General features: G+C 42.7%; 1 protein-coding gene across 1 annotated transcript in view; it reads right to left on the bottom strand.

The window, feature by feature from the left end:
- syne2a (spectrin repeat containing, nuclear envelope 2a) overlaps positions 1-17,297 on the bottom strand; it is an 84,285-nt gene that overhangs the window by 56,923 nt on the left and 10,065 nt on the right. The window contains exons 12-38 of the mRNA XM_030772153.1: positions 16,870-16,982; positions 16,168-16,336; positions 15,801-15,897; positions 15,480-15,679; positions 14,857-15,021; positions 14,527-14,664; positions 14,200-14,301; positions 13,705-13,881; positions 13,318-13,476; positions 12,887-13,063; positions 12,197-12,601; positions 10,937-11,065; positions 9,634-9,783; positions 7,489-7,598; positions 6,972-7,089; positions 6,432-6,583; positions 6,077-6,230; positions 5,190-5,812; positions 4,919-5,074; positions 4,549-4,699; positions 4,190-4,348; positions 3,742-3,909; positions 3,151-3,252; positions 2,495-2,698; positions 1,270-2,151; positions 794-975; positions 96-411 (exon numbers count right to left, since the gene is read on the bottom strand). Coding sequence (XP_030628013.1) covers positions 96-411; positions 794-975; positions 1,270-2,151; positions 2,495-2,698; positions 3,151-3,252; positions 3,742-3,909; positions 4,190-4,348; positions 4,549-4,699; positions 4,919-5,074; positions 5,190-5,812; positions 6,077-6,230; positions 6,432-6,583; positions 6,972-7,089; positions 7,489-7,598; positions 9,634-9,783; positions 10,937-11,065; positions 12,197-12,601; positions 12,887-13,063; positions 13,318-13,476; positions 13,705-13,881; positions 14,200-14,301; positions 14,527-14,664; positions 14,857-15,021; positions 15,480-15,679; positions 15,801-15,897; positions 16,168-16,336; positions 16,870-16,982 — 5,658 coding nt within the window. The remainder of the gene's footprint in view (positions 1-95; positions 412-793; positions 976-1,269; positions 2,152-2,494; positions 2,699-3,150; positions 3,253-3,741; positions 3,910-4,189; positions 4,349-4,548; positions 4,700-4,918; positions 5,075-5,189; positions 5,813-6,076; positions 6,231-6,431; positions 6,584-6,971; positions 7,090-7,488; positions 7,599-9,633; positions 9,784-10,936; positions 11,066-12,196; positions 12,602-12,886; positions 13,064-13,317; positions 13,477-13,704; positions 13,882-14,199; positions 14,302-14,526; positions 14,665-14,856; positions 15,022-15,479; positions 15,680-15,800; positions 15,898-16,167; positions 16,337-16,869; positions 16,983-17,297) is intronic.

Raw genomic sequence — 17,297 nt, 5'->3', positions numbered from 1 at the left:
AAGCTCAAGCTAATGTGCAATCAATTTATGAAATACATAAAAAAGAAAAGAAAAAGATGGAGGCGCATGACAGAGAGAAATCTTGAGGTGCTTACGTTGAGCTGTTTGACCAAGGCAGAGGCAGAGTTCTCCAGTTTAGTCAAGGATTCATCAGTCCAGCTGGGGTCCTTAGTCAGCTGGGTCAGTTCTTTGCTCTGAGCATGCAGAGCAGAAAGGGCTGGTGCCAGGGACTGCACTCGTTCCAGGAGGCTCCGGGCCTGTTCCACAGCTCTCTGTCTCTCAGTCAGACCAGGCCAGGGGAAGAGGACAGGCAGCTCTGCTACCTGAGATTGCAGCTGTTCCAGCCTGGTCTGGGCTTGTTGCCTCTGTAACTGGTAAGCAGATGCTCGCTCCACTACTCCCTGCATGAATCTGACAGTAAAAATGGACCAGAACGTTTAAAGCATTATTAAATATAGGGAAATTAAAGCATTTATGCAAAACTTAATAGAGGGTACTGCAGAAAGTGTGCAAATTGTATGGCTGCATGAGTGATTCAGTAAGAGGTTTCTAAGAACAATAACCAGTATGATTGTGCAGTGTGCATTTTCTCTCAGTTTGCTCTCATATAAATAACAAAAACATTTAGCTGAAAATACAGGGGGGAAAAAAGTGAGGTTAAGTTTATACTGATGACACTATGTCACTTTCATTCCTTCATGAAATCAAAGGTTGTGAGGTGGAGACATTAACCACACCTAAGGACTACAGAACAAGACTGATAAACAACAAGCCGGTTGGTGCAGTGACTAACCTGTACTGCTGATCTGCATACTGCAGGAGCATGTTCCACTGTTCTGCTGTGTCCCTGAGGCTGTGCAGGATTTCCTGTCTGAATTTCCCCTCCAGTCCTGTTCTCACAAGAAGTCTCTGTCCTTTGACCTTGAGCTCCTCTAGTCTGCTGTTTCCCTCCATCTTCTCATCCAACACAGCCTGCTCAACAAACAAAGGTTTAAAGTTACAAAAAAGGGGAGGATTAACTACAGGTAATATAGTGTGATATATTGGTGCAATTATTATTTTTATATTGTTTATATATTGTATGCATCCTGTTTAGCAGTTCTTCAAAACTGACTAAAAAATTTTCTTTCTGCGAGTTACACTGCCCCTAATTGTAGCTTTGAGTAGGTTGCATAACTATGCAGGATCTTCTGTTCTAAAGCAATGCCTGTCCTACCTTTCAGATTATAATGTGGAAAAAAAACAACAACTTTGACATAGTTCTCTCACCAGAGCTGCCTGCAGTTTCTCCTCAGTTTGGGCTAGACTGCCACAGGTTCCAGTGCCCAGTGGATCAATCTTTATCTGCAATACTCTGACCCAATCCCTGACAGTCTGTGTCAGCTGTTGAAAGTCCTCTGTCTCCCTGAGCAAGTCCTCTTGGTGAGGACCTGGTGTTTCCTCAAGTCCCTTGTCTTGTGCTTTTGGAGGACAGGGTGGCTGAGTCTGAAGAGGGTGAATCGCCTTCAGTTTAGGATCTTGAGCTTGGATTTCTTTAGTCTCCTTCAACAAGGGGTTTTGGCACTGAAGAACAAGACCCTCTTCAGCTGTGGAATCTTTGGACTGAAATTCGTTAGTCTTCTTGAATCTGACAGTTTCACTCCTTACTTCTTCACTCTGCTTGAGTTGGGGATCTCTGATCTGTTCATTATTTTTCTTGAGTAGGGGGTCTCGGACCTCCTGATCTTTATTTTGTTTTAGGGGGGAACATTGAAGTTCTTTAGTCTTTTTCAGTGGGGGGTGTACAGCCTGAAAATCTTCACTTTTCTTGTGTAGGGGATCTTGGGTTCTTGAGCGGTCTCGAGTGATTTTGATTGTGGCTTTTGGTGCCTGGTTTTCTTTGGTCTTCCCCAGTGAAGGATCATTGGACTGAGGCTCCTGAAACTCTCTGGGTACAGTATCTCGTCCTTGCGCTGGTTCACTAAGAGTCTCTGCAAGCTCTTTTTTCTGCTCTATCAGCTGTCGAGTTGTAGAGATGCATTCTTGCAGGCAAGTGCTGTCTTTGGCCAGACCTTGTAGGTTCTCTGGACCTGCAACACTGGCCAGGAGAACCACTTGCTGCAGCACAGCATCTGCCTGCTCTACCTGTGTCTGTAGCTCCACAGACAAACTCTGTCAGATCAAATGATACAATTAAAAGGGCGCACAAGCAAAATGATAGGCATCGTATTGGACAGTGTGGAGTAGACAGAATGGTTAAAATGATTAAGATGGTTAAATGAGATGATTTCTGGTTTAGCTTCCAGAGTTAGCAATGCACACATGATAAATTTGGCGTTGTCGAAGTCAGCTGGTAAATAATGTGCATGATTAATGGAGTACTTTTAAACAAATTCTCAGCAATGCAGTGCTTCTACTACAAATGGTATGTTTAAAAACAAATCTGTTTGTTCTCTAAATCTCTGCATTTATGAACAGTTCATTTCTCAGTTTTTAGTTGTTCTTAGGGTGTCACCTGGATTTTTTGGAGAAGCTGTGGTCTGTCAGAGGCAGAGAGAGCTCTGAGTGAATCCTGGATTGTCTGTAGAGAGGACAGACACTCTGCCATCTTGGCTGCCACCTGTGTCTTGGCTGCCAATATATCCCTGAACACTTCAGAGGTTTCCAAAAAGAGCTCCTTGACCTCTCCCATCCTCTTTCTCAGCTGACTTTCAATTACCTAAGAGATACAAACCACCAGGACAACTTAAAACAAGTGCTAGAGATTATCCTCTCCAACCATCCTTCATTCAGACACACTTCCACATGCAGTGGCAACAAACCAGGGCATCCCCTGCCCAGCAAAGACAGCATTACGACTGAAATGCCTAGAATTAGCATCATAACAACAACAACAATAAAAACAGCATGACATACAGGAATACTCTGAAAGGGACAATGAACAATAAACCATCTAGGAAACACAAATGTCCGAAACTGAAAAGCTACCCAGGCACAACAGACATGCTCAGACAAAACAAGGCATGTTCAGTCATACTAGACATGCTCAGACAGAACCAGGCATGCCCAGACAACATAAGTCTACTCTGGACACAACAAAACATCCAAAGATGCAACAAAAACATGCCTGGGCACAAAGAGACATGACCAGACAGACCAGGGCAAGCTAACCTGTAACTCCAGAGGGGGTTCCCTGCTCTGGAGCAGCTCTTGGATCTCAGCCGCCCTGCTATGGAAACGTTCTACACTGTCCTCTTGGGCTTTCAGCTCCTCCTATTGAAACAATGAGGAAGCATTAGGCAAAGACACAGCTCAGAGAGACATCTGAGGCCTGCAGTTTAAAAAGTAAAAGTATCCATAACACATCTAGCTAAATTTATAATGTTGTAGCAAAAAAATTAAATGGAATAATTTGACTTAACATTTACATAAACAATTTGGAAAAGTCTTCGAGCTACATGGAACTATAATTGTCTGAAACATATGAAAGAGCACATAATTACATTTCAGCGTTAATTTTAAAAGATTACATTGTATTACCGAGGTAATCACATAAGACATAGGTTGCCATTGCATTAAATTATTACTGCTTCATGTGACATTCAGAATAAGCAACTAGAATCCATTTTTTTACACTCTATTCCAGACATATGATCTCAGTTAACGTACTACCACAACAATACTGTTCTTTGTTTATTTGTGATTGGTTTGTTTGTTTATTTAGCTGTAACATAACCAGAAACTACATCTAGACTCATGTACCTGCATGGCAGTGACCTCTAGCTCAGTCTCGAATGGGCAGGTCTGTGCAAATGCCTTCAGCTTGTAGGTAGTCCAGGTCTCTATCTCCCCAGCCAGTACCAGAAGCTTGTCCCACAATGCCAGGCCAATCTTAAGGTTGTCCAGGTAACTGTCAGTTCTCTCAGTGATCTGAAATAAGCCACATTGTCTCTATTTCACTGGAAATGTCTAATGAAGGTGTCCAATAAAGATGCATATACTAACCCTTTAAAATGGAAAACCTATCATACTACATCATGCTAAAAAATAACAAGATGTCTTTTTTCAAAGAAACTAGTTTGAAGTTGTTCACCTATGAAATGAATGGATTCACAGAGCCTTAGAACATACAACCATTATATTAGTACTGATGGAATCTGTTGGGGAAGAGTTTAGAGTTGGCTAAAGCCTCCTCATTAAGTGAACCTACATCAAGCCAACGATCCATAAGGGCATCAGCCTCGTTCTCGAATGGAGCATCAGCACAGTCTGAAATCTTCCTCATCTGAGACTGGAGCTGCCTACACACGCCTCGAAACTCCTCCACACCATCCCCGAGATCGCTTAACTCTGACTTTATTCCAGTGACCTTTACACAGATACACAAAGACACACATCAGCCTCATATGATTTTCATATAACATATTTAATCAACAGTGGCTTTCGTACTAGTCTGTATTGAAGAACTGAAGCTGATACTGCCATCTACTGGCTAATAGACCATAACACAGCGCTCTCAGATCCAAAGGGGTTTGAAGAAATGATTGGTTGAGGCCCTTGATGTCTTACCCTAGTGAGGAGTCGCTGCAGGTTGTCTTTCCCCATGTAGGAGGACTGCTCACTGATCGTCTGCTCAGCTTTCTGCATAATGCCTCCTAGATGACTGCGACAGCTCTGAAACATCTTCAGCAGCTCAATCAGAGACACACACTGTTCACGACTGCACAGAGCAAGACAACAGGTAAAGAGGTTATATGAGAATGGCTCTCTTTTACACTGCCATTTGTACCTGGAGCTCATATTCTAGTTTTCATCTTCAGAATGCATTTGCTGTTTTTTTTTTATTTATCTTCAAAATTCCTAAGTCTGATTTCTCATGCTCTCTCTTCCATTATACTCTCCTATCTCCTGCTTTCTCTTTCCCTCCCCATCTCTTCACCTTTCAGCGACTGCTCGGTGTGTCTCCTCCCACTGTGTTTCAAGCTGTCTGATACTTGAATCTGAGTGGCTTGTCTGCGCAGACGCATCCTGCAGACTCTGCAGCTCAGAGTGCAATGCCGCCAGTTTACTCTCCATGTCTGTCAGAAAGCGCAACCTGAAAAGGAGAGCAAGAAAGAGAGTGACAGAGGGAGGAAAAACAGTATGTGAAGCTGACGTATATGGAGTTTCTAGTTTATGCTCCAATAGTAACGCTACTATTCTTCTCTCACCTATGTTGCAAGGCTGGCAATGTGGATTCCTTGAGGTCTTGCTTCTCAAGAGCTGTTAGCACCTCCCTAATACCAAACTGCAAAGCTCTCCTCTTCCTTGCTATTGCCCGTTCCCTCCTTTCATCCTCCTCTCTCCCTTGGACTCCTTTCTCCATTTCCTTCTTTCCTGATATCAAACGGGTTTCTGCCTCCTCAAGACGTTTGGCCAAGATTGACATCATGTCCTGACAACTGACTGGTTTCCCATCCAGAGCCAGTTTCAACCCTGCCTCTACCAGCAAGTTATCCAGCATCGCAGCCTCTTCCCCAGCCCTGTGCAGTCTCTGCCGGACAGATGCCACCTGTAAGGCCTGGGATGTGCTGTGGGAAGACACAGCTGTGGAGAGCTCCCCATCCACCTGCTGTAAATGGGAGAGGAACTGTTCCAGAACATTCAAGGCAGACTCCGTCTGTTTATGACGTTCCCTCAGCTGGTCGAGGCGCTGTTTGCAGCACTGGACTGCATGTTGTATTGGCAGATGGCTCTGGACTTCAGTCTCATTCTTCAGAACACCAGGATCATCTGTTTCACAGCTGGACTCAAATAGATGCGCCTGCTCTCTCTGAATTCTCTCATTCAGGAGCTGTGGAGAAGACAAGAAAAGTTACATCTTTGTATTTTTCACTGTATTTGAGACACGACAGTACAGAGGAAAGCGTGAAATTTACTAAAACACGAGATAGCACATGAATGCAGAGAGCAACAGTCACTGAGTTGACAACAAATTACATAATTGTTAGAAAAAAGAAAGTTTCCCAAACTCTCCTAAAGTAACCCAAATTATAAAATATATTTGGTCTACTGTAGTTGTAGCACAGCTTGCAGATGAGTGTAACTGAATAAGTACCTTGATGTCTGCATGGACAGATGTGGGATCAGTCAGAGAAAAGCCTGTGATGTCCAAGGGTTTCTGAGCGAGGTTATTCAGTTGCTCTGAGATCTGTGAGATCTGGATGTCTGATGCATCTATTAATCCAACAGCAGCCTCCAGAGACTTCATCCTAACAAATACAGGATATTTCTTCATTCAGTGTAGTTCAGTTACTTCAAGATCACATAGCTGTTTGACTGTTTAAAATCACCACATTATGACATCTCTTCTGAAAAGTTTTAGATTGATGTTTACATTTATATCAGATTTTTTGCAAGCAGTGTGTGAATGTGTGCTTGTGTGTGTGTGTGTGTGTGTGTGTGTGTCTCACCGGGCCTGAAGACAAATATTCTGGCCTCTCCATTGCTGAATGAGCTCTGCTCTGTCTGACTCCAAACTACAGCTATCCTCCATGAACTGGAAACACTGGGAGTACTGGAGCTCAAACTCAAACCACAGGGCCTCAGTTTGATGTTTCAGTGCCTGTTAGCATAAATGATTCAGTATGAATATCATTTCTTATCATGATAAACCATTTTTGGTTCTCAGAAATACTAAAAAATATTTAAACACAAACCAGCTAAAATCAGAATTATACTGACAAATTATCAAGATGGTCTTGTGGTATGAGTGATATGGAAAAACTGTTAGTGCAGCACTGGAGACCTCTGTACAACAATCTTCACCATTCCGGAGGCAGTGATTTAGCTCCAGATTTACAAAAGCCCTTGAACTAGTGAAATTGTTCAAACTGTGTTAAATTATTCATTTAGTCAATGACTGGTCATAACGTGTGTTAATCACCGGTCACTGGTGTTGTTATTGTTTTGGTGCACGCATAGCTATAAGCGCCAGTGCTAATGAGACTAGCCTGTAGATCCTGAAGTTGGGTGTGCAGAGAGAGGGTCGTGACACTGGGAGATTGTTCGTCTAGGCGCTGGCGGTTCTCCTGCAGCTGCTGCTGGAAGACTATGCGGGCAGTGTTGTATCTGACAGAGACACAAAAGGATTAGAATCAATCCAAGTCAAATATGCTCAATAACTTATGAAAGACATGATCCCCATATTTACTTTGGTATTGATAAATGAGAGAGATTTACTGATTCTAAGAGTAGGTAGCATCTCGCATGAGTCACAGTTACAGAATAAACACCCAATTCTCATTTAAGTTTCAGTGGTTTCTTATAATCAGTGATGACTACTAACTCAGTATCTATGTACGCACACTAAATATTTGTTCATTCATGTATCATATTCGCTTTGTTAGATCAATAATAATATTTATCTATTAATCAATGCTATATTATCAAAAATCATATGCAAGTTGGTTCCCAGTACTCCTAATATGCATTTTGCAGACTGCAAAGCTGGTAGAGGAGGGACCTTACCTTCTCTGGGCTTCCTGTGGGGAGGGTTCGTCTTCCTCTCCGGAGGTGGTCTGGATGATGGTCCTTTCAGGTGTCTGTTTGGTCTCTGTGCTGTCAGCCCTGATGACCACCTGATAGAGACGAGAGCATCGGCTAATATTAGACAAAGGACCAGGGATACAACTGGCACCTGACTGAAGACTCCAACAGCCCTATCCAATTATAGAGGATTAAGTTGGACAAGCCGACACTGGATTAAGAAGGTCATCTACAACCAATTAGGAATCAGGGAATTCCCGAGGGGTGACTAAGCGTTGAAGTGCAGTGTACTGGAGAAAAATGGACTTTGCTACAAGACAGTGTATTACGCATGTCCTTCAAAACTTTGATTGCAGCTGAACCACTAGTACAGGAACAGGCAAGTATAAGACTGAAATACACTTGTGGATTGAAGCTCAGAAGTTAAAAATAATTCTGTTCTTCTTTTTGATTCCTGTCTTTATGTTTGAAGAGCAAAAGCACCAAATGCCTCGCATTATTTTCAATAATTTTAAATTCATATGTTTTTAATGAAATGTGGGAAGCTTCTACATTGAGCAGTAGTCATGAATGCACGGTCTCTCTCACATACACATACACATACACATAGACATACACATACAGACACATACAGACACACACACACACACACACACACACACACACACACAAAGTATCCTCACAGTTAGTATACCTGTGAGCAGACCAGGCTTTGTGCTGGGGCAGCTGACACAACCATCTCTCTTAGTGGGGTGGAGTCCTTTACTTGTATCCTCCTGGTAATACACATGCAAACACACACACACACACACACACAAAATCGAAGTGAGAGGCTAGGAAAACAACAGATTCATAATGTTTTAACACTTAAATGTGCATACAAACACGTAGGTGACTATATTAATATCTGAAAAAAATGCTGATACTCTGTAAAGCTCTAAATGTCAAATAGCATAATGCAATAACATGCCAAAATTTGTCTCCTCTCTTTCCAATCACTTTTCCCTTACACTACATAAACTATGAATAAATGTTGGTTATTTTGAATTAAGTTTCGTCAATTTCGTCATTCCTCACCAGTCCTGCGGAGGCGCTGTACTGGTAGTCTGGTGTTGCACTTTCTCCAGTCTCCCCTCACAGTCCTTCAGCTGAGTGGTAGCCAGATGGTGGCTCTCTGAGTGTTGCAGTGTTTCACTGAGACCCCTCAGGGCATCTAGACATTTTCCTGGCTCCACTGCGGACAGACACGTCTAGGGAAAAAAAACTCCACGGCATTAGTCAGAAACTACCACAACCACTGTTAAACAGTTCTCAGGGAAAATTTGTGCAATTGCCAAATTTTCTGTGGACTACCTTGAAATTTTTTTTGGAGCTAGAAGTTACATCTTACTAAGGGACCATAACTTCCCATGGTCCCTTAGTAAGACAATTTCCTATGGTCCTGTTCTGTCCCCCGAAAGCACCCCCCCCCCAACCCAACACAAAGCCTTGGAACAGTGTGTGTATGAGTCATGCTGAAAGTGAGGAGAAAATCCCATTAGAGTTAATGAGGCTTGCTAACCTGGCTGACAGGAGAACATTAGACAACAAGGTTCAAAGCACCTCAAGTATTTACTAACATGGAAACAACATATACATTCATTGTTTGTCAGCATACAAGAAGCTTGTGCATCTAATGTATAGAGGTCAATTCATTGATCACAAAAGCGACCGGTTTCATGCCACTTCTCCAAAACAATCCCTGACTCAACTCAAAGCAAGACAAGGTGATGCAACAGTTAGATCAGGAATTAGCTGAAGTGGTCAGAGATAAGCACAGTTGAGAGGTAGGTTGGCCATTAATGGAGAGAGGTTTTGAAGATAACATGCACATTTAGAGAGTGCACTCATGCAGTGGTGCATAATAGATTAAGGCACATGTGTCAAAATCCGGTCCTGGAAGGCCAGGGTCCCGCCGGTTTTTGTTTTCATCTCGTAGTTACCTGTTGATTTTCACCTAAAAAATAGGTGTGCACGCTCCTCAGCCAATCAGACATTGCATTTAGTTGGTCAACAAGAAAAACAGCAGGACCATGGCTCTCCAGGACTGGATTTTGACACCCTTGGATTAAGGCGGTGTTAAGGTACCTGTACGTTGGACTTGACATCAAGGTCAGAGGTCAAGCTTTGTGTATTAGTGTCAACCTCATAGCTCAAAACAGCCATGTTAGCTGACTGACTTTGTTTCACCTCAGACTGCAAATCTGGCAAAAAGGCCTTTATCGCTGAACATGCTGCCTACACAACAAAACACACAGAAGTCTTTGGGTTCAGATATGACGGCATGCTGAGGATTATCTGTGGACACACACGTCTGGGACTAGATAGATAGATAGATAGATAGATAGATAGATAGATAGATAGATAGATAGATAGATAGATAGATAGATAGATAGATAGATAGATAGATAGATAGATAGATAGATAGATATTTTATTGATCCCGAAGGAAATTTAGAAACTAAACCAGACACTTTCACATGCACTCTCTCTCTCTCTCTCACACACACACACACACACACCTATATATGTGGTAACACAACAATGTTCTGCAGTTATCTACAGGTATGGGGACAGAAATATACTAGTAAATATTCTAAATATAATAAATATTAAAAATACTACCACAATAACAGTAGGAATCAGGTGGGATTTACAGTATTCTCACAGGAATGGTAAAGAAATGTATATAAACACCACGGGATGGGGTGGGAAAGGTTTTAGGGGTGCCAAGAAGATTGGGCATGGGGACAGAATTTGGCCTCCATGGAGCTCCCTATCAAACAATAGCGCAAAGTTCTCTGTGCCAGGCCCTGGGAAACTCCCTTTTATAGGTTAGCCTGACGACCGACAAAATAGTGTACACCTGTGCCTTGTCAGCAAAATGCAAAATGGGCGAAATGACTGGCTCCATCCCCTAAGACATGATACTGTGAAATACAACAAACAAGGCTAGGGACAGGAGATATTCAGCACCTGTCATGTAATATTGAAATGTGAAATGTTTGAAACATTTGAAATGTTTGGTAGGAATTTTTACATTTTCATATGATTTCTCAAGAATATTCTTCAGAGCTGTCCAATTTTACACATGCTGCTTTTTTACAGTTGTACTGTAGAGTGTGTTCTCTTTTTTGAAAGCAGTCAGTGTTTAAATAGCATTTGGCAGAGACCAGACATGTCGGCATTGTTTCTCTAATTTAGGCTAAGTTCCGTTAAGGTCTCCGACATCCACAATAATCCAAAAGACTGAAAGCGGAAAGGCAAGAACAAGATTGTAACATCCCCTCCCTCCCGATCTGCTGTGGAACTGAAAGGCTGTGAATATCTATCATATGAGGACAGCAAATTGAGTAATGCAGAGAGAGTTCTGAGTTTGTGATTAGTCTTACCTCCCACTGAGCCCTGACAGACAGGGAGAGCAGTTCTATGTCTCTGAGTTGGGTCCCTGAGCAGAATGCCCTCAGGCCCTCAACAGATTCCAAGAACTCCTCTAACCCTGTAGACATCTTCAATGTCTCCTGTTGATAAGGCAAACATTTTAAAACAGATTTAAAAAAAAAGAAAAAAGGTCTAATTTATGCCCATGTTGTTTATATGTAGCTGTCATGTAAACTGGTAAAGGGGGGGGGGGGGTTCTAAAAAGGTAAGGTTCCTGAAATTTCTTAAAATGGCCTTGGCTTCCAGTCAAAACACATTTAAAGCTAATTCTTATGTCTAGGAAAATCAGCAGTTATGTAAAAGACTGACTCCAGAAGAGATTGTACTTCAATTGCATGTCTTCTGAATTAATGCTGATTAAACTGTTAAAATCAGGCTGTAACTAGAACAGTCACGCACCACAATTCTCTGTTTTTCTGTGTCATCAGACCATGTCCTCAGCATTAAAAGATGTATAATCATAACAATTTAATTGAATTAGATTTTTAAAGTGACTGCAGATTGCGATCAACAAGTGACTGAAATAACTTGATCTCTGTTGATTTCTTTTGTGCGAAAAATGGTCTCTGATTATTCTGTTCCACATTAATAAATCCCAGGCATGTCTCAGGAAAAGCGCACATGTTAACAACAACAAAAATGTCTGCCACCACCCCTGAATGTTTTTCTATGTTCGGATAATTATGAGACAAACATAAAAACAGATGGAGCATGCCCGAAGGACCGACGGGGGCAAATCAGGGTTGTGAAAGTAAAACGTGTATTTGAGAGCCAAGGCTGAAAGTCCTCTTGGATGGCTGCACACTTCAAGGAATGTGTTCCAACCACACATTTGTTCCATCTCTTAAATTAACGCACAAGACTCAGATGTACAGATGCTCCTCAGGATCTTAATTAGCTGTTTTTGAGTAAGGTTGGAACCTACATAGCCTGCAGTCATAAAAGAGCTGATTGAGCGAGTTGATATGTGTGATCAAGTGTCCTAGTGATGGGCAGAAACAAAAATTTCCTGGGCAAGGGAGCCCCTCAAACTACTCCTCAGGTCTCCTCTGCCCTGTAAATTTTTGTGTCAGCCCAGCATTGGCACACCTGATTGTACATATCAACTTATCATCATAATCTTAATTATTGGAGGGGTAAAGCAAAGATAAGCAGGGCTGGGGATACCCAGGAAAACTATTAGAGCATATTACACCAAAAATAACTCTCACCTGCATTCTCCTAGCTTGTTCTTCAGATATGGCTCTGCTGCTGAACACAGTGATGGCCCCCTGTATGTGCCCCTGGAGGTGTTGTTTTGCCTTCTCCAGACGGCTCCTGGCAAGTGCCTGGGCTCGAGCATACACCTCCTGCTGGCCTGGGGCTGGAGGAGGGTTTCGGGTCTTGGTTTGGCCTCTCTGCTTAAGGCTTGTTTGGGGAGCGAAGCTTTTAGGCTGTGTCTGTCCTTGCTGAACGGCACTTTGTGGTGTGTTAGACTGAGCCTGTGCTGGCGGGCCAGTCTGTGTGAGTAACTTGGCTTGAGTGTGGGTGTGAGATGGTGTATGCAGAGGAATTTTTGCTGGTCCTGGACTCTTCTTTTGTTGGCTTGTGGTGCGGAGCGGAGGTTGAGCTGTAGGCTGGGATTCAGGGAGTGGTTGATGTTGAGTCACAGAATGAACCTTGTTTTCTGTGTTAGACTGGACCTGGACCAAGCACTGTATCTTCCGAGGTGGCTCTGATTGTACTGTGAGTGGAGCTGAAGCCAATCCCTGAGTAACTTTTATTTGTTCACCCTGGTTAGAAGATCCAGGCTGTCCTGAAAGAGGAACTTGGGGTTGTGACACAATCTTTTGGCTTTTGACTTTGAGCTGCTTTTGGACCTGGGGAGAAGCATTGCTCTTCTGGGGTATCCCTGTCAATACCTTTGGAGATATCTGAGATGCTCCTTTAGGAGAGGCATGGGGCTGGTACTGCTGGAAGGTTTTGGTTTGTGGTTCTGGCTGACTGATTGCACCAGCTGTGACATTTGGGGGAGATTGGTCAGTATTAACGTTCCCCTGCCACTTTACTCCCAAACGGCTCAGTGTCTCTACGGCCTCCTGAGATAGAGAGAGAGAGAGAGAGAGAGAGAGAGAGAATTCATACTGTCAGTGTAACTACACTTCATGTCAGATGAGTAATGGATACAGTTCCAAATGTGCATTTAATCTAGAGGAAGAGTGCACATTTTCAAGTAGATGAACAGAAAACAAAAGGCACCATGGTGCCATATCCCACTCCTAATTTTTTGAGAAGCTCTCCAAGAAGCGGACTTGTCTACTCCAGCAGATGGAGAGAAGAAGTATGTCATTACCTGTGACTGTCGGACAGCCTCTTTGACTCTCTTCTGAAGTGCAGATGCACTGAGAAAGGGGAGGGAAGAGCTTTTCTGTACTGACTCTAGCAGAGCCTGGATGTCCTGCCCCTCAGTCACCAGCTGTCCCTCCAGCTGCAGGCCTCTGGAGATCAGCCCCTGGGTCAATGGATCAAATAATAGGTCTACATGACATCCTACGTTCTGAATCCGTTAACACGCCTCAGCCAAGTTACATAAGCAAAATCAGAAGGGTTACACTAGACGATCACACAGTAATATGGCATTCTTGGAGATTAAAATTTTGAAACATTTTTGGAAAAAAGGATTACCAACGGTGATTACAGAGGTTAACGTAGAAGAAGTCATAAGTTTTAAGATGCTCACTTTGGCCCTAGGGTGTGGCCCATGGAGTCTCCTCTGCTCCCGCTCCTTAAGGTGTTCACAGACGTCCAGGGCCTCTGTGGTCCAGTGACTCAGTTCAGCCACCCGGCCCTCCAGCAAAGACGCACCTTTCTGCAGGCATTCACATGCCTGCTCGGCAGTACTTAGAGACTGCCTGACCTGATCAGCCCAGAGATGCACACACACACACACACGCACGCACGCACGCACGCACACACACCTGTTATTAGCTTATTCTATTCTCTGTGGTAATGGTGTAGATGTGAAGGTTCCATTCTAGCGAACCTGAATCTTTGATACCCAACACTCAGATTTCCTTTTGACGTTTTCTTGAAACAGCATGATTTAATACTAACAGGGTAAACAACATACATAAGTACAATCAAAACTAGCATTAAACCACTATTGTGATAATTATTTACTCCTTTAAAGGTCTTTTGTAGTTTTTGTGTGGCTATCAGTCTTTTTTTTTGTCACCTCTGGAAGGGTTTGTTTCAGTTTCTGTAGCATCTCCTCAGAGCAGTCTGGAGATGCAGTGACAGAATCCAAATCCAGCTCTGACATCTTCTTTATCATGCCCTAGTTGTAAAAGACAATCAGAAGGAGAGAAATATGGAGAATTAAACCAAGTGAAAGAGTAAAATAGAGGGAGAGGGAGTAAGATAGTTAGAGGAGAGTGTAGGAGATGAAAATGAGTATTAAACAGTAACTGACCACTCATGTTACCTCTATCAGCTCACAACTGTGCTACGTTAGAAAGAGTTGTCGCTGCGTGTGTAGATGAGGAAGAATGATGACCAATACCTGAACTCTCTTTCTGAATGAACGTAACGTTCCAGAGTTCACCTCCACTGGTTCCCGGAGCAGAAAGCCTGCCTCCTGCACCAGGATCTGAGGAGCCTGTGCTCCGGGTGTAACGCTGGGAGCCTGAGAGACCACTGACTGAGGAGAGAGAACCAGAGCTCAAACTGTGTCATTTATCTACATCAGAAAGAAACATTTCCATACTTCCATTCTACTGATAAAGGTGAAATAAAAATAATAATAATAAAAAAAATTATCTGGTTATGTCAGTGCAGTTTACACTGTGAGAAATGAAGCATTGTACAAGTTGAGTGAGTGTAGAACACTTACAAATTTTGTCTTCTTGATGAAATCAGCCCATTGCATATTGAGGCGACTCAATTCCTCCGCCAGGGCGTAGCTGGTGGAGCACTCAGTCAGATCAATCAGGTAGGTCCCTGCCTCATTCAGCTGAGCATGATGGGACCTCCACTTAGACAGATCTGAGGACACCTCCTGCTCCAGTATGGGAGGGTGACAGACACAACAAAGACTCAGAGGATCCCATCCTTGAGTAAAACTCAAGATTTTGTATTTGTCGGCTGTGTGTTTTGGCTCATTGTGATAACAGATTATGCCATCATTTGGACTCCTTTCATGAATGACAGATGTGATAGCTAATCATAGCAATTACAAGAACATATACATTTCATATCTTTGATGACAGCAGCAACTGAAATGTATTGACATAAATAATTATACTGCCCTTTTTTGTATAATTATGTATATTATCGATTTACATAAACATAGGATCCCAGTCACAGTAAAAGGTGCATGGTCTTCTTTAATATAATATAAAAATCATCCACTCTGTACATGACTGATATCTACAGTATTTTATATAAAGTCTGCAGTACACTTTGGCCCTCTTGGCTTGTTATGAAATGCACTGAATCTTGTTGGATTGGTCATACCTCTGTCTGAGTGGTTGAGGGTTGGGTCTGGCTCTGCTGTCCAAGCCACACCTGAAGCAGGTGTAAACAGTCTTTGTACGACTCCCAGGTTAATAGCACACGGCCCAGGGTGTCTTTCACTGCTTCTGCCGCCTCTGAATTCAGAGTTACCTCACTCTCTGCTTCCTTCACCTGTCTGTTCACCCGACCTGAGTCCTCAGCTGTGGAGAGGAGAGGAGAGGAGAGGAGAGATCTTATTAAGAAACTGTACTGTGTATTTGTCCTTATAGTGTCAGCAGTGAACACACAGACACACATACACACACACACACACACACATACCCAGGGCTGCCTTGCTGGTGCACATGGTGGCTGTCTCCTTTAACTTATTAAGCTCTGCTTTCAACGTGGAGATCAGGCCCTGCCTTTCCACTGTGTCCTGATAAGATAATATATATGAAATACACATAGACCTTTGCAATCATGCACATGCCACATATTATATAACCTCATGGAGTTCAGTTCAGTTTGTTACAGTGTCAGGTCTTCACGCATAAAAAAGCACAAAAAAGTACAAAAAAGTAAACTCATCGCATCCCAGTGACAAAATCATCTGTACATCAGTTCAACGAAATGATTACAATTTTTCTTAAGTAGCTCTTTAGTAATAATGCAAATACTTAATCCAGTGTCCAGCCATGCCACTTACCTGCCAGTCCTGAAGCAGGCAGCTCACAGACTCTTGGGAGCTGTACGGTCCTTTCCATGTGTTCAGTTTGGCTTTGAGGCAGCCCAGCAGGTCATAGACAATGTGCCATTGCTCACGGTACTCCAGCCGGATACCGTGGTACTTGGCCATGACTCGAGCGTTTGTGAAACTTTGGGGCAGAGATATAAGACAGCTTGAACAGCAAAACCAAATCTACCAAATCCAATTAACTTCAAAGAAATGTTGTACCTTCAAAAAAGAAGAATCAGTGATATTTTTTTCTTTTTAAAAAGCTGAGCCTTCTTTTGTGACATCATACATCAAATTTTTTCACAAACAGTCTAAGCCAAAGCAGCATACCGCTTCCAAAGAGATAGTTTTCCTTATGCCTACAGTTCAAGTGCATGTTGCAATGACCAGTGTCTAAGTGAGCAGAGGCCTTGTACAAGGTTCACCGCTAAACATTATAAAAAATGCAAATACACTGAAAATTTGCATTAACTTGCAGAAACAACAAGCTACTATCAGCCACTGTTCACTTGGAGCTTCACTATGCAGTCTGACCATGGAGTTCCCTTTTTTTTTGCCCTGCGTGTAACATGAGAACTACTGAATTAATGGAAATAAAAAAATGCTTGTTGTATGAAATAAGTGTAAAAATTGGTCAAATGGAATTGTGCAGTGTAAAATAAATTTGCTTACCGTCTCTTTACCTCATCCAGTTTATCCTGAGGCAGAAGTGCGCAGCCGTCTTCGTCTGTGTTACTAAAAGTGTGAAGGGTGTTCAAGTGGCAGCTCATATCTGTCAGGAGGACCTTAAAGGGGGGATGCACAGCAGCATGACAATGAAGTTAGAAATAGCTACTGCTTAAAGACAAAGGCCCCACTTACACCAGGTACTTAAAGTTGGCATCCATTATTCATACAGCTTTGAATCTCTGTAGTTACACAATCATGCAAAATTCATGTCCCAAAATGTGTCCCCTTAAAATCTCCATACTGTAACTAGTATTCCCTATCATTGTTTTGTTTTGCTTACAGGGCTGGGAGATTGACAGAAGGGGCCGCTCTGTGGGCTGATGTGGTGCGTTGTTGAGCAGTTTAGACACTTTGCTGTGTGTACACTTCAG

The sequence above is a fragment of the Chanos chanos genome, chromosome 4 (assembly GCF_902362185.1).
Source record: "Chanos chanos chromosome 4, fChaCha1.1, whole genome shotgun sequence".
NCBI lineage: Eukaryota > Metazoa > Chordata > Actinopteri > Gonorynchiformes > Chanidae > Chanos > Chanos chanos.
This window is presented reverse-complemented; position numbering and strand designations above follow the sequence as displayed.